Source organism: Spermophilus citellus, assembly GCF_964194105.1.
Source record: "Spermophilus citellus genome assembly, chromosome: 2".
Taxonomy (NCBI): Eukaryota; Metazoa; Chordata; class Mammalia; order Rodentia; family Sciuridae; genus Spermophilus; species Spermophilus citellus.
In genome coordinates, this window is record NC_138183.1 from 134,985,741 (window position 1) to 135,007,166 (window position 21,426).

Consider the following 21,426-nt stretch of genomic DNA (forward strand, 5'->3'; position numbering starts at 1 on the left):
GTATCCAGTACAGGTTTCAGGAAAAATAGGAAAGGCATCCTCAACCATCCAACTTTTATTATATAAATATTTCTTAACTACCTACTGTACATGCTAGATACAATTACAGGTGCTGAAGAAACAGGATTGAAGAACAAAGAAAAAATCCATGAATTATGGAGCTTAGTTTCAAATGTATGTGGGTACATATATTGAAGGAAGACACATATCTCTATCTATCTATCTATCTATCTATCTATCTATCTATCTATCTATCTATAAATATCTCTATCTATCTATCTATAGATATTTGTCTATATCTATCTATATCTGTATCTATTTATTTATCTATCTATAGATAGATATAGATAGATAGATAGATATAGATAGATACAGGTTGGATAAGATCTTTTAACTGCAAAACCTGATCTCTGGGGAAAACACTGGGAAAACAGGTCTTCCAAATTTTTAATCAGGCCCCTAGTATTTCCAAACTCATAAAACCTCTTGGGTCATATTAGTAGATGGCTTTTATGGTAACAGTAGAACCTATTTACTACCTTGTAGGGTAAATAGCACAGTGGGCAAAGCCACCATCAAAATCATGTTCTGTAATTCATAGCTTCTCAGAGCCTGAAAGACTGAGGGTTGTGTGCTGAATTCCTCTGTCCAAAATTCATCCCAAACAAAAGCAATAACATCAAAAGAAGAAAAACTCTTTTCTGGGCTGTGCCCCTCTAGAATTTATCATAGTTATCTATCATTCTCTGAGAATAGAGCAGAAGTGTTATCAAGAGCCTCTCCTGAAGTCCTGATGCAGGAGGGTGAGTGCTGAATTGTACCTATCCTGCTCTTCTTCCAAACCTCATTTGTGGGAGCCAGAGAGTCCTTGAAAAACCTCATCTGCTCCCTGCTGAGACCACCGTTGATCCTGTGGGTGGGAGCTGAACCTTATCCTCTCAGAAATTGCCTTGTGTTTTTAAAAAATATTCATATTTTATATATCTTCTGAAGATTATAAAATGGAGAAAACAGACACAGATAAAGGTGAGCTTGAGTTCATCTCCCCATCTGGGTCTCCATCTCATTATATTGGGTCTGGGTGGAAAGAGCTGGGTTCTCGTTTTAATGTTACTATTTCTTCTTTTCTCACAGACTTGTCTCGGGGGGGAATGGTCTCAGGCAATGGCTCTTCAGTGACCCAGTTTATCCTGCTGGGTTTAACACAATAGCCAGAGCTCCAGCTGCCTCTCTTCCTCCTCTTCTTAGGAACCTATGTGGTCTCTGTGGTGGGGAACCTGGGCTTGATTGTTCTGATTGTTCTGAATCCTCACCTGCACACTCCCATGTACTACTTCCTCTTCAACCTTTTCTTCACAGATCTCTGCTACTCATCTGTCATTACCCCCCCCCCCCAGCCCCCCCAACGCCAATGCTGATGCGCTATATATAAATCAGAACATCATCTCTTATGCAGAGTGCATGGCTTGGCTCTTTTTCTTCTGCTTCTTTATTTCGACGAGTGCTATATTTTGACATCAATGGCCTATGATCTATTTTTGGCCATCTGTAAGCCTCTGCTTTACAAGGTCACCATGTCCCATCAAGTCTGCCTCTTGCTGATGGTGGGTGTGTATGCCATGGAGCTTGTGAGTGCCATGGCCCACATTGAATGCATGGTAAGACTCAGCTTCTATGAAAGCAACATCATTAGTCACTACATGTGTGACATACCTCCTCTCCTGAAGCTCTCCTGCACAAGCACCTCCATCAATGAGCTGGTACTTTTCATTGTGGTGGGTGTCAATGTTATAGGGCCTAGTCTTATCATTTTCATTTCTTACACCTTGATTCTGTCCAACATTTCCGGCATCTGTTCCATAGAGGGCAGGTCTAAAGCATTCAGTACCTGCAGCTCTCATATTATTGCTGTTTCTCTTTTCTTTGGAGCATTAGCATTCATGTACCTTACACCTTCTCCTACTGGGTCTTTGGATCGAGATTAAAGTATTCACAATTTTTTATATTGTTGTAGGACCAATAAGGAACCCTGTCATCTACAGTTTGAGAAACAAAGATGTCCATATTGCATTGAGAAACACTTCAAAGAAAAGAATGCTCTTCTGATGTGATGGGAGGGGAGGGGAAGGGAAGAGGGGATAGGAAGGGCAGCAGAATAAAATAGACATTATTATTGCTGTATGTATATAGGTGACTGTATGACCAATGTGATTTTGCAACCTGTAAAATCAGAAAAATGAGAAATTATGCCCCATTTGATTCAAATATATGAATTGTCAAGATCATTGTACTGTCATGTGTAACTAATAAAAAATAAAGAAAAAAAAGAAAATGCAGGATCTGTATCCATAAAATCATAATTTTTGAAACAAAATAAGGAGGGCAAAGTAATAAAGATAAGTTAATAGACTATAAAAAATGCATTGTGCTGTCATATATACCTAATTAAAATAAATTAATTAATTTTAAAAAAAGAAAAGGATGCTCTTCTAAACAGAAACTTTGTTTCTTATACATATCAAATCTTATGTTGGGCAAATGATGTTTAAAAGCATGGAGGGTGTAGATTAGTGATAGAATGCTTGCCAAATGTCCATGAAGCCCTGGATTTTATCCCCAGCACTAAAACCCAGCAGCAATAGCAGCAACTACTACCCAAAGAATGATGGAGAGAATAGTAAAAAGTCAGAATAAATGCAAATGATTTAAATTACACAAAATTAAATTAATTATAGAAATTATTTCATAAGTGAGGATAATATGTAGATGTGAATTAGTCCATCATCCTTTCAGAGTAGAAAGAATAGTTTTTTTTTTCCCCTGATTGGCTTGTTTTATTGAAGAAGGCGTGGAGTTAACAATGTGAAGACAGCTGGGGCCCCAGGTTGGGAAGAACACCCTCCCCTCCCCATATATGCCCACTGCCCCAAATAAAAAATAACTAACTATGGGGAGCAGCCGAGACAGCGACTGAGGGGGCAGGGGAGGGAGACACGGAACCCAAGGACAGCAGTGAGAGACCATGCCAGTGCTCAGAGGGCCCAAGGAAGCGGCTGTATGAGTCTGTGTCTTCCACGCAGGCAGGTATAAATATAAAGATGGGCTGTCTTCCTCCCTCTCCCCCTGCACCATGCTGCTTGCTGCCATCCCAGCTCGTCTTTCCACGAGGGTAAGAGATGAGCAAGTCATCACCGAATTGCAATCAGACCCACATTGGTGAGCTTCTGGATCTTCTGCGCTATTATGGGATTCTTTAAGTGTTCGCTGAGTGCCTGGGGGTCCTTCTGCACCTGTTCCAGGATGAGCCGCATGGCTGGGTCACTCATTATCTGCTGTACCTCAGGGTCGGCCATGGCCCGTCGCTTCACATCCTCGGGGCTGTCGTGCCAATTGTACTGAGCTACCATACAGCACTGATGACCATCTGCTGCCTCCTTACAGCTGGAGTCCAGTTCCAGTGCCTTCTGGTACCCATCCATGGCTTTTGTGTAGTCCTTCATGGCTTCCAGGGCAGCTGCTTTCCCTGTGTAACCCTTGATGAAAGTTGGCTCCAGCTGGATACATTCCTCACAGTTCTTGAGTGCCAGCTGAAACTCCAGGAGTTTGGTGTAGCAGGCAGCTCGATTACTGTACAGTTTGGCATCTCGTGGATTCCATTTAATGGCTTCTGTATAGTGCTTTATGGCCTGGGGATAGTCCCCTTTCTGAAAACACTCATTGCCCTTGTTCTCCTCCAATGCCAGGTCGAGGCTGATGTAGGCCAGTCGCTCTTGCTCCTTCAGGATTTTCTCTGCCTGCTGGCATTTCTTGATCACATCTGGGGTTCCGTGCTCTGCCAGTGACTTGTTGTAGAAATGGATAGCGTCCTTGTATGCTTCCTCTTTGAAGTAGGAGTTACCAATTCGAGCATAAGCTTTGGCAATCTGTCGATAGTCTTCTCGGTTCTCTCTCCCCACCTCGATGGCCTTCTCATAAAGCTCCCGGCATTTATTGTAGTCGCCCTTTTCAAAGTATACAGCTGCTTGATTGGTAATGTAAGTCATGTTGGTGGGGTCCAGCTCCTTGGCCCTGTCATAGTGCTTCAGGGCTGAGTCAAAGTCTTTCTTCTTGTAGGCATCATTCCCCAGTTCTTTTTCTTTCAGTGCCTGCTTCTTATTCTCTGGGAGATCTTCTTCCTTTGGCTCTGGCTTGGTTTCCTTTTTGGGGGGAGGTGGAGGCGGGGGTGTCGCAGCCTCTTCTTCCTCATCCATGCTGCCCAGATCAACCCCAATGAGGACACTGAGAGTGGTTATGATCCGGGGATCTTGTAGTTTCATGGCCAAGTCTGACGGTTTGTTTCGTAGTTGCTCTGTCAGTTCCCAGTAGGTAGGATCACTAAGCAGTGCCCTTGTCCTGGGATCACTCTCCAACTTCTGATAAAGATTAGGCATGTTGAAAGGGTTCATGAATTTCCTCTCTGCCAACCGGGCCTCCGTATTCTGTAAACCCTCTTTGAGCTGAGGGTTATTGGCTTCGTGTTTTAAACCTTCCTCATAGGTTCGCTTGGCTTCTTCAAATCGGTTTAAGAATTCAAGAGCTGCTGCTTTTCGTGAATAACCCTTGCCCCAGTCAGGCTTCAGGACAACGGTTTTGTAGCCATCCTCATAGGCCCTCTGGTAGTCCCCTTTCTTGGCATAGGCTGCAGATTGATTGCTGCAGAGCACATGGTTCTGGGGATCTAACTTAATTGCTTCAGAGTAGCACTGGAGCGCGTCGTCGATGTTTCCAGCACTCAGGGCCTTGTTGCCCTTCTCCTTTAGCTCATTCACCTGCTCCATAGCCTGGCCCGGAACCCCCTTGAATCCAATCCGACCGCTCCGCGTTCCCGTCCACTCCACGTTCACAACCGAAAGAATGGTTCATTCTGTCATTTTCTAGTTTATTTTCAGAAATTCCATATATGTGTGCGTGTGTGTGTATTTTTATTTTATTTATTTATTTTTGTAGTGCCTGGGAAAAACCCAGCTCTTTGTGCAAGCTGACTTCCAGTGAGACACACAGAAATTGTAGTTTTAAACAGAAAAAATTGGATGATAATAAACTCAGAAATGATAAAATCGTTATTTTTTAAAATATTTTTTTCCTTTGTTGTGCATCAAATCCAGGGCCTTGTATGTGCTAGACACAAGCTCTACTGCTGAACTATACCTCTAGCACAGCTGTGAGATTTTGACAAGGACATATGCAGAATTCCTGAAAATGTATGTCATGGAGATAATGATTTGGCAGTCTTAGTGTCAGTAATTTCTTTATCCATTTAATAAACCACTGTTAAGTGTTGTAGGAAACTGTGTTTTGGCAAATTTCTTTGTTTCTATAAAGGGGAGAGATATGGATCTCTGGTCAGTTCTCTTTAGCCTCAAGGGAATGTGATATAGTGAGGCCCCCCCAAAATTTTTTTTGACTCCAGTTCCTAAGCACAGGAAATGAAGTAGCCACTCAGACCAGCCAGGATAAAGGGAACCTCCTCTAGATTTACCTCTAAGACTTCAGGGCAAAAATGTGAGTAGGAGGACATTCTGTTATCTTTCTTCACAAGCAGTTTGCTGTTGCAAATGTTTACCAACTCCCAGTAGAGGAATTTTTGCCCTTTATTCAAATAGATTTTGTAATCTTAATTCATTAATAACCAGGTCTTTCTCTTTAACATCTTCACTTTCAATTTTTTTCAGAGTTTTATATGATACAGATGATGTAGTTTATTTAGTCAGCAGGCATAGACTGAGAATATATTCTGTTTTAGACATCAAAGCATCCAGGAGGTTTTAAATATAAAAAAGGCAGTGGTGAGGAAGACAGAAAATACCTGTGCTCTCAGAGGGCTAATTTTCTATGGTAAGGTACACAGGAGGTGCAGGTGGGCAGGAGGGTGAGGTAGCTGATAAGCAAAAAATATATACACACACATGTTAATATATCAGAAAATGCTATACAAAATTTCAAATTAAGATGATGGTACAGAAAGTCACTGTGTTTTACTTTGGAATGGGTGATTATGAGGAGATTTTCTGAGGAGGTGGCATATGAGCAGAGACAGCACTGACAGAGGAAGACAGTCACCTGTAGACCATTTCCCTCACAGGGTAGAGCTGGGTCACAGTCCCAGAGGCTGTAAAAAATCTTGATGATTATGAGGGATAGAAAATAGACCAACATGTCTGTGGTGTGGTTGAAGTGTTTTTGGTACATAGTTAATTAGGAAATGGGGATTTGCAAGGAAAAAGAGTGGGTGTTATTAAAGCACAATAAAAATGTATGTGTTATTAATCACACAAAGGATGGCTTTCTTTCTCCTCCTCTGTTTTGAAGTCTTGTCTATGTCATTTTAACTGATCTGGGAAAAATGTTAAGGGTTCCATGAATAATTTATAGTGAAATTCGTGAAATGCTGTACCTTAAATAACAACAAATTTCCATGAACTGCAGGAGGTAAGATGATTTTTTTTTCTAATTTTGCACACCTGAAAATGAGTCAGAGGTTCTAGATGTCAAGTGGTACTTGGAAGAGCCCTGAATCCTATGTTTTTACCATATTGGTACAAGTATCCCAAAGTGGAAGGACCACTGGAATTGGTACCATGTGATCTGGTTTGGCTCTAGATTCTTGCAATTTTTGTGTTTATGTTCTCTCAGTCTTAGTGTCTGCATGGAGAACATTTCAAAGTGTGTGGTGCAGCTGAAATGAAGTGGCACATGTTTAGAAAGTGCTCTCTATGGTTAGTGTAATGATTTTTCAAAGGATAGATCATACTCAAGGGATACTAAGAAACACACTTCTTTTCATGTAACTTTCTTTAAATCAGCATGCACATTATACTCTGTGACATCTTAACTGTTGGCTTGCTGGTAGTTCTGACATAACTGTCATTGCTTGTGCCTGTACAAACTTTATCATATGTTTCAATGTTGCTGTCATTGCAGTGAATCAGGAGAATTGGTGATCACACATGTAAGTAGTTGAGTTCATTGCCATTTAAGAGTATTTTGTACATATATTATTTTCTTTAACATACGAATTTAATTTTATGTTTTCTTTAGGTGCAACTTCAATTAAAGGAATAATATAGTGCTAAAGTATAAAGTTATCACACATACATGAGACTATGGAAAAAAGAAAATGGGATAGAATTTTCTAATAACTAAGAAATATTCTCTTTCCTTCTATTTTATTTTCTTTTTTTATACTGGGGGTAGAACTCAGTGTTTTGCTCATGCTAGGAAAGCCCTCTACTTCTAAGTCTCAATCCCAGCTAGAAATATACCTTATTAGTAGAATAGTCACAGTTTGTTTATTCATCAATCCATTCATTCATTGTGAAATAGTACTTGAAAATACAAAATATCTATAATTTGATGAACCTTGGTCATCATTTCTGAGACATTTAAAAAAATGCCTTACATATAAAAAGCCATATACTGAAGGCAAGATAAATTATTAAATTTTCTGTAACATAGGAATATCTATAAATGTAAAAAGTAGTATCTTTTTAAAGTATACCATAGAAATTCTAAGCAGCATGTGACTTCATGCTGATGAATGGTTGACAACCTCTTACTCTCAGAAATACAAAACATGATATCACATTCATCAAGTTTTGACACTGATATTTCAGTGAAATTCAACTTTACCTTGTTTAGTGAACAGTGGTTGTTATGGGCTTACTTATATCCCTGCAAAATCAGGTGTTGGTGCTCCTCCCCCTAATACTTCATCCTTTGATTGTACTTACATACTAGGTATTTAGTGTGATTAATTTAAGTGAAGCTTTTGGGTGTACCATAATCTGATCTTACTGGCATCCTTATAAGAAGAGAAAATTTGGATGCATAGACATCAAGAGTGCACATACACAGAGAAAAAACCAGCAAGGACACAGGAAAGGAGCAGACATCTTGAAACCAAGCAGTGAAACCTCAGAAGATAACAAATCTGATGACATCTTGACTGGGAACTTCCAGCCTTCAGAACGCTGAGAAAATAAGTTTCTAACTTTTAAGTTACTCTGAGGTATTTTGTTATGGCAGACCTAGAAAACTAATACAAAAATAAAATATAATTTTCTCTTGTTAAGGGAGTATACTGAGAAAAACAAAAGAGTAAAACAAAGAAAAAATAAAACAGACCAAAAATCTTAAATGTTGACAGTACTCGAGTTAATGCAAAGACAGATAATTCTTCTTTTTTTAAATTGAGCTACTAGGGAGTCAAGTATAGTCACTTTTGGGTCCATTCATGGTAACCAAAAGTGTTACCTTAAAAGGCAAGTTGATATAAACCAAGTGTAAGAACAGTTTATTTAAGCCACAAAGTGTCTTGCCACCCAAGGCAAACACTTATTCTAGTTGCCAAAATAAGTTTCTACCAAAATGAAATCCAAAGGGTCTGCATTTTAATATATCAAAAAATAAAATGGACAAGAAGTTTACAGCAAACTGGTTGTTACAATTGCATTGATCTATACGAATAGCGTAGGACACGGATTGGTCATTTGTCATTGATGTTATACATTTCAGGTATGAATTGCCATAGCAGGAAATGCCTTTATTAGGGTTATTTATTATCTTCATGGCATCAGGATGTCTGTAGAAATCTGCTATGCAAGGTTATAGTGACCTTGGTCACTGTGGTCTCATGCCTTGTGTTTCCCCTGAGCTAAAGAATTTTGTGACCCCATTCTTTTGACATTTTAAACCCTTGCTCAATGTATTCAATGGTACTAATCAAATCCAAGTAATTAGTATTTCCATCTCTTTAAACATTTGCCATTTTTTTTGATATTGGGAGCCTTTAAATCCTCTCTTTTAGTAAGAAGAATAATTTGTTTTTAGGAGTAAAGTCTTCCTACCTGAGGGGAATTTATCCCCTTGGAAGATCAAGTCAATTAGTCTTTAAACTCCTTAAAATAAAAGAATCCTGACACTTTTACTGAGGTTTTAAATCTACAAACAGATTTTTTTGAAGATGTGAATTATTTATGATCTTCTTATAACATATATTAAATGTGAGAAAAAGACTAAGAAATGCTGCTCAGTATACTAATATCCCATGTGGAAGTGCATGATAAGCTCCCCAAGTGACCTTGCTGGCCTAGTGTGGCATGGGCAGCAGTGCACCTCAATTCAGCTCCCTGCTTGGCCTCACTGATGTGCCACTGGCATAGAAAGTGGAATACCAATGAGCATTGACCTGGTCAACTTTGTTGCTCGTGGGTGAGGGAGGAAGTTTGGATTTTTCTTGACCCCAGTGAGGGCATTGGATTTCCACATACTACCTCCAGACACAGGGCAAAGCTCAGCCTCCACATGGCCCTGCTGATGTCACCCATAAGGGAATCTGAGAACCCCTTGCTACCACGAAGCAGGAAGTGCTCTCCACTTAGCCTGGTGACATGGGGAAGAGAATTTTCTTTAGTTTTTGGTTGTTGTAAGTAGTTATTATATTAAAAATATTTTATATTTGCTTATGACTGCTGCCAAAGCATGTGTGGTGAGTAGGGGATTGTGTACAAACTCAGGCTACGTTACATTAATGTGTAATTTATCCTGTGGATGTTTCTATCTCCAGGGAGCATGTATGGAGCCTCCTGGTCTCCCAGGAATGTGTGGATGACAGTTTCTTTCCACTCTGTGCTGTGCATTCCTGCAGAGTCTAGAGCATACTTGCTTTAAGCATAACTACAACTGCAAGCTAGTGGAGTCACTGACCATCTCTCCTTGCCTGTCACTAAGAGTAACACACAGCTATAGTACATGAGGTGTGTGTTGCATTTGCTCACTGTTGGGGTCAGACTTCTGTGCAGGGTGATTGCTAATCGTTATCTGCACGCACCTTTGTATGATCTTTGCATCAACCACATTGATGGGGAGGGAGAGAGAGGTGGCTGACTGGGGGAGGCTTATGCAAAAATGTCACAGAGTCTCATTGTTTTTACATATATTTCATACCCAGATTCCTTTTCTTTAATGGTTTGCTTATGATGGATAATTATGTTGTGCACCTTCACAAAAAGTAATGGAGGAATATATTCTGTGTTTACCATGTCTTTGACAGATTATAAATGCAAATCAAGGGACTATAGTCTTTAATCTTGGAGGGGGAAGGAGGAGACCTTCTTAAAATCTGAGCAAAACCAGTTTCCACTGTGATTCTTCCCCTGAAACATTTTACACAAACTAACCAGATTACATTTTTTGCATGAAAACAGGGACCTAGTACTCTCTCTCTCTCTCTCTCTCTCTCTCTCTCTCTCTGTGTGTGTGTGTGTGTGTGTGTGTGTGTGTGTATGTGTGAATGTGCACATGCATATTACTGGGGATTGAACCCAGGAATGTTCTACCACTGAATTACATCACCAACTCTTTTTACTTTTGAGACAGTCTCACTAAGTTGCCCAGGATGGTCTTGAACTTGCAATCCTCCTGTCTCAGCCTCCCAAGTAACTCAGATTATAGGTGTGTGTGCCAGTGTGCCCAGCTAGTTTCAACATAATTTTTTCTTTAAAATTTTTTCAGAGCTTTATAGTACATCATAGTTGGATTCATCCTGACAAACTTACACATACATGGAATTCAATTTTGGTTCATGATCCCCCTTTTCCTTCCTCCTTTTTTTTCCTCCTGTCCTCCTTCTCTTCTGTTACACTCCTTCCTCTATTCTAGGCTCCATTTTGCTCATCTATTTATTTATATTTAATTGTTTCTTTTTACTTATGCAATAAAGTAAAATTCCCTGTGGTATATGTATATATTCATGTATCATGTTTTTTTTTTAAATAAAAAAATTCATTCTGTATTGCCTTTCCTTACCCATTCCTTCACTCTGCTTCTTGATCTCCTTCTTCTACATTCTCTTTGTTATCCTATCCTACCTGCCCCCTCTCTTTTATTTTACTCTAGCTTTAACATATAAGAGAAAACATCTGATCTTCATGTTTCTGAGTTTGGCTTATTTCACTTAGCATGATATTCCCCGTTTCCATCTGTGTACCAGCAAATGCCATAATTTTATTCTTTTTTTTTAATGGTTGAGTAGAACTCCATTGTATATATATCTCATAATTTCTTAATCCATTCATCTATTGACAGGTTCAATATGCTAGTTATTGTAAATTGTGCTCTTATATACAAAGGAGGAGTATGCTACTATTGCTGTAGTATGCTGATTTTAGATCTTTTGGAAAAATATTAGGGAGTAGGAGAGCTGGGTCATATGGTAGTTCCATACTAGTTTTCTGAGCAATCTTCATACTGCTTTCTAGTGTGGTTGTACTAGTCTGCAGTCCCGCCATGTACATTTTTCCCCCACAACCTCACCAGGATTTAGTGTTATTTGTATTCTTGTTCATTGCCATTCTGACTAGAGTGAGATAAAATCTTAGTTTTGATTTGCATTTCCCTGTTTGAGAGATGTTGAACATTTTTTTTCATATATTTGTTATTTCTTCTTTTGAGAATTTTTGTTTAGTTTTTTTTTTTTGCCCCCATTTACTGATTGGGTTATTTGTGTGTTTTTTGGTTTCGTTTTCTGATGTTAAGTTTTTTGAGTTCTTCATATATTCTGGATATTTATCCCCTATAGGAGGAGTAACTGACCAAGATTTTCTCCCATTCTGTAGGCTCTCTCTTCATACTCCTAATAGTCTCCTTCCCTGTGCAGAAGCTTTTCAGTTTGATGGCATTCCAATTATGGATTCTTGATTTCATTTCTTATGCTTTGAGGGTCTTCTTAAGGAAGTGAGTGACACCACCTATATGATGGAGTGACCCTATGTTTTCTTCTAGCAGATGTAAATTTTCTGGTCTAATTCTGAAGTCTTTCATCCATTTCAATTTGAATTGCATGCAGGGTGAGAGAGAAAAGTCTAATTTCATCTTTCTACATGTAGCCATCCAGTTTTCCTAGCACCATTTGTTTAAAAGACTGTCTTTTCTCCTAGATGTATTTTTATTACATTAAAAAATACTAAAAATGAGAGGAAAAAATAAGTATATGTATATATCTCCCTGAACCAATTAGTACAGCCAGAATTCACACACATGTGGGCACATAAACTCCTCCCACCCCACACGAAGGAAATGTTTCCACTGAGGCGATTAAAATATTTGACCATAACAGGTGGTTAGTGTCTCTGCCCAACAGTCTTTCTTCCCATATCCTCTTGAGTTATATACTGACAGAGAGTGCAAGGGGTTGGAGTTGCTAACCCCTTCTTGTTTTTGGGTTGCTCTCTGAGCTGCCAGTTTGAGTGGCCTAAAATTGAAGATGTTTGATATAAGACTCAGTTTCTCCTCTCACTAGTATGAGATGGGATGAATTAGGAAGTATTTTCAGTTGGAGTTTTTTCCACTCAGACCAGTTTGGTGCACTCCCCGGGTACCACTTATGCAGAGTTCTGTGAGGGGAGTTCTAGCAGGTGGTGTTTAGGTTTAATCATACCTAAGGGGCTTTACTGGGTGGTGTCTGCTTTGGAGAGATTAGATTGACCCACCCATTTCCTGGGGAGTAGCTGATCTCTGATGTGGGTCTGGACCTCAGGAGTCTCTCTAGAGTTGCAGTCATGGGGCCAGGGAGTCAACCCTTCCCTCCCTGCTGCTCAGGAGTAGACTTCCTGGACTTAGTCCCTAAATGTATTCACTCCCATCTGCTCAAACTCCTAGCCCACTTCAGCTGGTCATGTGAGCTGCCAGACTTAAAGGAGAAGAAGGTGGACTCCCCTATGCACTTTCAACTTGATTCCCCCTGGATACTGTCATCTTCATACAAATTTCACTCACATTTCCTCCAGGTACACCTTAGGCCATCAGGTAGGTGCCTGCTGGGATATTGTGGCAGTATTTGCTCTGATCTTCTCGCTACCACAACGGCATGAGTGTGATGGCTCCATGATGGCTCCTGCCTCAGCTCTCCGTGGTCAGGTGAGATACTAGAATGCTTTTCAAGCACCAGTGCACAGTGCAGCATCTGGATCAGCCAAGTTCAGTCAGCTTTTCTCGTCTCATGTTTTTCCATGCCAAATTTGTGTTTCTCTGCATTTTTCCTCTCTCTGGTGAATCCGTGCTGCGATTGCCTTCATGTTCAGTGCCAGTGTGGCAGCCAGGTTGGCTTCAATGTATTCTTCTTTGTTCACTGTAACTCAATTTCTGAGTCCCTAAGCCACTTCAAGTATTCAGTATTGAATTTTAGTGAAATCCCTCTTTCCTATACCTCACGAGAGGTTGCCCACCTGCTGCTTTGATCTGAGCCAAGGAATGACTTGGAGTACAGCTTTCCTTTACTCCACTATCTTCTGGTCCTTCTGCTGCCTTTTAAAAAAAATCAATATCGATTGCTGTGTCACATCAGTTACATTTCCATTGATTTACAAATTGCCTTTCTAGTGACTGATGTATTCTGCTGTCTATCCCATTCTCCACTGTCCCCCCTCCCCTCACCCCTCCCCTCCCCTGCCCTCCCCTACTCTCTCTCCATCCCCTCTACTATAAATCGTTTCTTCCACTTATATAATTTTTCTCCTACTCCTCCTTTCCTCTTATATGTAATTGTGTATAACCCTGAGGCTCACCTTCTGTATACGGGGTAAAAATGGGAGTTCATAACCCACTTGAATCAATCTGTGAAATATGGTATAATAAGAACTATGTAATGTTTTGAACAACCAACAATAAAATAATTAAAAAAAAATCAATATCTAAAAATAGTTGTTTCATATATATATTTTTTGGGTTTCTGGTGGTTTAAGGCATCAGGAAATCTGGACCCTGTTACTCCATCATAGTTGGAAGAGGAAATTTCAGCTTCTTCTTCTGCTTGAAATATCATTCTTGTTTTAATATGCATGTATCAGAAAAGTAGGGCATCTTTATTATTATTTATATTTCCTATGAAATATCTCTTTATATATTTTGTTCACTTTTATCTTGGATTGTAGCCATTTTTTGTAAAATTTTAGAAACTCTATATGAAAGATATTTGCACTTTGTTTCCACATAAATTTTCCCCATTTTGTTATTTAACTATTAATTTCTTTTATGACATCTTTTTTGCCAGGCAAAAAATACTTTTTAAAATGAGTCATACTTGTTATCATTCTGGATCTGAAATGTCCTCTAGAGTCTCATGTGTTCATAGGTGGGGCTTTTCAGAATAGTTGGATCATGAGTGTTCTGATTCCATCAGTGGATTAATCCACTGATGGCTTAATGAGATATGGGATATTTTTGGAGGAAGTAGATCTCTGGGGATGTGCCCTAGAAGAGTTTATCTTCTTTCTGAACCTCCTCCTCTGCTTCATGGTGGCCATGACCTGAGTAGCTTTCCTCTACTATGAGCAATGGAGCTGCTGACCATAGACTGAAACTTCTGAAACCATGAGCCAAAATAAATCTTTTATCCTTTTTCATTGACAGGTATTTTGGTCACAATGATGGAAAGTTGACTAACATACTTATTTATGGCCTCTGAAAGAATACTCTGCCAACTGTTCTCTACTTTCAGGTAATGAATAACTTCATCTTATGCTTGATTCCCCCCCCCACCCCCCCGAACTTATAAGATTTCAATTTTTTTTTTTTTTTACATTTGGGTACCTTTAAGTTTATACTGTTTAAGTGTGAGAATGAATCTAAATATTTTTCTTTATAAAGCTATCTGGTTATACCATCAGCATCATTCCCCACCCCCACATTGATTCAAGATGCTACCTTCATCAAATATTAAATTTCCATTTGTTCTTGGATTTGTACCTGAATTTTATATTCTGTTCTAGTGATACACCATTCTATTCATGTGTTAAAACCCCATTTTAATTATAAAAGTGTTATAGTGTTTTCATATAAGTTAGGCATGAACTTTAAAATCAGTTTGTCTTCTGACAGGAAAAAAATCCTCCAAGCTTTGATGCTGTATCTATTGAGATGATGTTTCATTTACAAACCAACTCAGAGAGAATTGATGTATTTTGGTGTTGAGTTGTACAAAAGAACATGATATATTTTCTGATTTGTTAGATCTGTGTTTGTGACTTTTAGTCATGTTTATACTTTTACTCATATAGGTTTTGTAAATTTCTTGTTAGATTTTTGCCTAAGAATTTAAATTTTGTATTGAGATGAGATGTAATGTGAGGTTTTTTTGTTACCAAAACAAAATACCTGAGGTAATCAATCTTAAAGTAGGAAAAGGTTATTTTGGCTCATAAGTTGAAGGTTTCAGTCCATGGACAGTTGGCCATATTGTTTTTGGGCATTTTGTAAGACAGTGCAGCATGGCAGAAGCCTTTGACGGAGGAAGCCTCTTACCTTATGGTGGCTCAGAAACAAAGATGAAGAGGGAGACAGGATCACAGTATTCCCCTTACAGGGCAAGCCTCCAGTGACCTAGCTTCTTCCCACTAAACTCCACCTCCTAATAGTTCCACCACTTTTCAATAATGCCATGGGTTTGGGGCTAAGTTTTCAACACATGGGCTTTAGGGGAGGCTCAAGATCCCATCCATGGCAGACAATATTCTATACAATATCAATATTGTATATAGAGTATACAAAAAGAAAAAAAAGGTTAGAGTATACTCTGGTATATAAAGTATACAAACAATATCAATAGTTGATTTCTGATTTTATTACTGAAATGTAGCTGGTATAATTTTTAGTATTTTTCACTAATTATTTTGAGATTCCAGATATAGAATAATATAATCTGCATATACTGATAGTTTTGTGTCTTCCTTTATGATTTTTGATTTGCCTCTATTTTTTTCCTCCTCTTGCTCTTGCTTTTTTTCTTTACAATTATAAAGTAATAGAAAATTATAATGGACATCTTGTGTAGTGTAAGTTTTAATGGGAGTATATATGATATTTTGTGTTAAGAATTATTTTCACCTTTATTATAAGAATGGGTCTATCACTATTTCATTGAATATTTAAAATAACAAATGGAAATTGAATTTGGTCAAATGCCTTTTTATATATTCTTGGTTCCATCTCCTCCCATCCTTCCTATCCTCTAAAGTATCCATTTTCTTTCTTGTACCTTCAATTTTCCCTTTGATACTAACTCCTTACTTCATACCGCAAACATAATCATGCCTTAATTATCCTGAAAATGTACTTCAATTTTCTTTCTTCTTTTAGTGTAAAATTTTAAAATGTATTGTATACTTAGGCTTTCACTTCCTGTCCATAGTCAAGGGCAGATGTTCACTTATAAATAAATAAGACAGATCATTCATTGACCTTCTCTCTTCATATATAGTGCACATTGCAACTCCCCTGCAGATGTACCTGATCTCTAAGTCTGGGTTTTCTATGCATTTTAGAACTTGCTGTCTTGTTGTCAATTGGCTGGATTAGAAGGAGTTTCCCTGGGCCTGCTCCTTGATTCCTGTCCTTGAATTTGAGGCATTTGCCACCAGGTGGCAGTAGCAGAAGGAGTCATCCTATTTGAATTGACAATGAAGATGCTTAGACCTGTACTGATCCAACACTATCTTCTATTTTTTTTTAAATGAGAGAATGTGTGTGTGTGTGTGTGTGTGTGTGTGTAATATAGATAATATATGTATATATATTATACACAAATATATACAGTGTATATATATTTATTATATATTTGTTTAAAAAGTCTAGCAAGCTCTAAGATATGATTTAATAAATATTGTGTTAGAAACTTAATAATAACTAGAAAAATGAAAATACAAACAACTTGATATTTTTCATTCTTTATTTACAAGTTTACTTAGAATCACAGAGTATGGGCGCATTAAATGTTGAATGAAAATGATTGTTTTGTGTAGAGAGTTTCTGCCTTCTTGAAAACAAGAAAATGTGTGCCCCAGTTTGGGCCTGTAAGAAGAAAAGTGTCACTATGGTTATGGTATGATCATTCCTGTGCTGACTGCAAAGGGTGCAACACTGTTCCTCAGAATCATTAGTAAAGTAAACATTTATTTTTTCCTCCTGTGACCACATGAACAGACTTTAGAATCTATTAAGGCAGTATCTGCAGTTATTTAAGAAAACAGTCACCTCAGTAGATTTTAATAATTCTATTTAATTTAGTTGAGGGGAAGAAGGGCTTTCTCATGTGGACAATGTTAAAATCCTGCCCAATTCCAAGCCCACAGTTTAATACTGGATTATGGCCATCTTTGCAGAAAGCCTGCATAGGGCCAGTCTCGGTGGTGTACGCCTGTTATTCCAGTGGCTCACAAGGCTGAGGCAGGAGGATCACAAGTTTAAAGCTAGTCTCAGCAATTTAGAGACCCTGAGCAACATGTTGGGGCCTGGTGGCTCAGTGGTAAAGTGCTCCTGGGTTCAATACCCAGTTTCTTCCACCCCCACCCCCACCCCCACAGAAAAAGCAAGCAGAGGGATTTTCTTTTAACATCAATCCTGGACCCTAGGATCCAGTAGGGGAAGGAGACAGAGTAGGCACTTTCTTTCATTGCTTTTGGTGTTGAAGTGAAAGTGAGCCACAGAAATAAAATTGCTACATGTGTAAAGTCAAAGGCCATATTTATTACCTTCTGTAGGACCTTTAGGAGGGTATCTATTGAAGCCTTCTCTGGTTTCTACTTAGTCTTTTATATATTTGTCTGTAAAAGTAATTTAGGCTATTAGTTCTCTGGCTGTTCTTGAAGTGGGACACACTTTTTTTTTTTTGTCTCAAAACTGTACTTGCACTTCTAGAAGCAGAGCCAAACTCTGAGCAGTAAAGAGAAATAGCTTAGCTATGGGGGAATTAATCTTTTTAATTAAAATATTTTAAAATATTTTTAAGAACTAATTAAGAAACCTTAGCTGTGTCTTAAGATTTCTTAATTACTTCTTGAGAATTTTAAAATTTGTTCTTTAATTAGTTATATGTGACAGTAGAATACATGTTGACATATAATTTAGTCAGCTTTTTCACTGCTGTAACTAAAGGATCTGACTAGCACAATGGAAGGTGAGAAAAAGTTTATTTGAGGGCTCACGGTTTCAGAGATCTTAATCCAGAGAAGGTCCACTCTATTTCTCAGGGCTTGAGGTGAGACAGAACATCATGGAAAAGTGTGAGGCAGAGAGAAGCAGCTCACATCATGGTGGTCAAGAAACAGAGAGAGAGAGAGACTCCAGCGCCAGATACAAAATATATATCCCATAGCCACACTCCCAAATAACCACCTTCTCCAGCCACACCCCATCTGCCTCTAGTTACCACTCAGTTAACCCCATCAGGGATTAATTCACTGATTGGGTTAAGACTTTCACAGTCCAATAATCTCTCGGAACCTTCTTCTTCTTCTTTTTTTTTTTTAAAGAGAGAGAGAGAGAGAATTTTTGATATTTATTTTTTAGTTTTTGGCAGACACAACATCTTTGTATGTGGTGCTGAGGAGAGAGAGAGAGAGAGAGAGAGAGAGAGAGAGAGAGAGAGAGAGAGAGAGAGGAGGGAGGGAGAATTTTTGATATTTATTTTTTAGGTTTTGGCAGACACAACATCTTTGTTTGTATGTGGTGCTGAGGATCGAACCCGGGCCACACGCATGCCAGGCGAGCGCGCTACTGCTTGAGCCACATCCCCACCCCCCTCTCGGAACCTTCTTGCATTGTCTCACACGTGAGCTTTTGGGGAACACCTCACATCCAAACTACAACATATTATACATATATGGAGTATAACTTCCCATTCTTCTGATTGTACATGATGTGAATTATATTGGTCATGTATTCATATATGTATATAGGAAATTAATGTCTGATTCATTCTATATATCTTTCCTATTTCCATTCCCCAACCCTTCCCTTCATTCCACTTTGTCTAATTCAATAAACTTCTATTCTTTCCTCACCTCCCCTTATTGTATGTTAGCATCTTCATATCAGAGAGAACATTTGGCCTTTGGGGTTTTGGGGATTGGTTTATTTCACTTAATGTGACATTCTCCAATTCCATCCATTTACTGGCAAATGCCATAATTTCATTCTCCTTTATGGCAGAGTATATTCCATTGTGTATATATACCACATTTAAAAAATCTGTTCATCTGTTCAAGGGCACCTAGGTTGGTTCCATAGCTTAGCTATTATGACTTTACCTGCTATAAATATTGATGTGGCTGTGTCACTGTAACATGTTGATATTAAGTCTTTTAAAGTTGATTTTAAGTATAAACTGAGGAGTAGAATAACTGAGTCAAATCATGGTTCTATTCCAGGCTTTCTGAGGAATCTGCATACTGCTTTCCAGAGTGTTTGAACCAATTTTCATCCCACCAGCAATTTATGAGTGTACCTTTCCACCCACATTGTCACGAACATTTTTTGTTACTTGTATTCTTGATAATTGGAGATGAAATCTGAGTGTTGTTTTAATTTTCATTTCTCTAATTGATAGAGATGATGAACATTTTTCTCATATATTTGTTGACTGATCATATTTCTTCTTCTGTGAAGTTCCTTCTGTTCAGTTCCTTTGCCCATGTATTGATTGGGTTATTTTATTTTTTTGGTGTTAAGTTTATTGAGTTATTTACATATCCTGGAGATTAATGCTTGATCTGAGGTGCAGGAGGCAAAGATTTTATCCCATTATATAGGCTCTCTTTTCCCATTGTTGACTGTTTTCTTTGTGAAGAAGCTTTTTAGTTTGATACCATCCCACTTACTGATTCCTGATTTTACTTCTTTCACTTTAGGAGTCTTGTTGAAGAATTCAGTTCCTAAGCTGACATGATGGTGATTTGGGCCTCCTTTTCCTTCTAGTAGGTGCAGGGTCTCTGGTCTAATGCCTAGGTCCTTGATCCACTTTGAATAGAAATGGTGAAAGAGGGCATCCTTGTGTTTCTCCATTTTTAGTGGGAATGCTTTCAATTTTTCTCCATTTAGAATGATGTTGGCCTTGGGTTTAGCAAAAATAGCTTTTATAATGTTGAGGTATGTTCCTACTATCTCTACTTTTTAATAGTGTTTTGAACATGAAGGGGTGCTGTATTTTGTCAAATGCTTTTTTTTTGCATCTATTGAGATGATCATATGATTCTTGTCTTTAGATCTATTGATGTGATGAATTATGTTTATTGGTTTCTGTATGTTGAGCCTACTTTGCATCCCTGGGATGAACCCCACTTGATCATGTTGCACTACCTTTTTCTAGGCAATGTGCCAATATTTTATTAAAATTTTTGCAGATATTCCCACATGATGGAGATTAGGGCCTATTTTTTCTTCTATTAGATGCAGGGTCTCTGATTTTATTCTTAAGTCCTTGATACATTTTGAGTTGATTTTGTGCATGGTGTGAGATAGGGGCCTAATTTTATTTTGTTGCATATGGATTTCCAAGCACCATTTGTTGAAGAAGCTGTCTTTTCTCCATTGCATGTTTTTGTCACCTTTGTCTAATATAAGATAATTGTAATATTGTGGGTTAGTCTCTGTGTCCTCTATTCTGTACCATTGGTCTACCATTCTGTTTTGGTGCCAATACCATGCTGTTTTTGTTACTATTGCTCTGTATTATAGTTTAAGGTCTGGTATAGTGATGTCACCTGCTTCACTCTTCCTGCTAAGGATTGCTTTAGCTATTCTGGGTCTCTTATTTTTCCAGATGAATTTCATAATTGCTTTTTCTATTTCTATGAGAAATATCATTGGGATTTTGATTGGAATTGCATTAAATCTGCTCATCAGGGATATTGATGAAATTTTCTTTCCTTGATGTGTTTTCATCTGATTTTGATAGGAGGGTAATACTAGCTTCATAGAATGAGTTTATAAGGGTTACTTCCTTTTTATATTTTGTGAAATAATTTGAGGAGGATTGTTGTTAGTTTTTCTTTGAAGTTCTGGTAGAACTCAGCTGGGAATCTATCTGTTCCTGGCCTTTTCTTTGTTGATTTGAAGTTGTCTCCAATTTCATTGCTTGAAATTTATCTGTTTAAATAGTCTATGTACTCCTGATTTAATTTGGATAGGTCATATGTCTCTAGAAATTTGTCATTATCTTCAAGATTTTCTATTTTATTGGAGTATAAATTTTCAAAAGAGTTTCTGATTGTTATCTGTATTTCAATAATGTAAGCACTCCTTTCATTGCATCCTACATCTTTTGATAATATATTGTTTAAGTCTCCTTCAGTTAAACTCTAAGCTACATCATTTATAGGTAATTCTGTTGATGCAATGTCTTCAATACAATTGATCTATTTACTTTACCAATGGCAGACACATAGTTTATCTCTGATTTTCTTTCAATAAAAACAGTGTATATCTTTTTACATGACCTCTACTGGTACTGAGAATGCTTTTGGGGTCCATGCCCCAGTCAGAAATTGCTAGGTCCTGTGGAAACATAGACTTATTTCTTGTTAAGTAATGTCTTCTTGCTTTACAGAACAGCCACAG

The 21,426-nt window shown here is 38.2% G+C and overlaps 1 protein-coding gene and 1 pseudogene across 2 annotated transcripts; one reads left to right on the forward strand and one right to left on the reverse strand.

Annotated features, from left to right (window-relative positions):
- Positions 1–1,151: 1,151 nt before the first annotated feature.
- Positions 1,152–1,985, forward strand: LOC308633044 (olfactory receptor 8B3-like; annotated as a pseudogene). Its single transcript has one exon. The product of its transcript is annotated as an olfactory receptor 8B3-like (transcript).
- Positions 1,986–3,173: 1,188 nt separating this feature from the next.
- Positions 3,174–4,882, reverse strand: LOC308632815 (stress-induced-phosphoprotein 1-like). The gene has a single exon (XM_081265162.1). It carries the CDS (start codon positions 4,815–4,817, stop codon positions 3,189–3,191), a length of 1,629 nt encoding a protein of 542 aa, XP_081121288.1. The 5' UTR covers positions 4,818–4,882; the 3' UTR covers positions 3,174–3,188.
- Between the last annotated feature and the right edge of the window lie 16,544 nt (positions 4,883–21,426).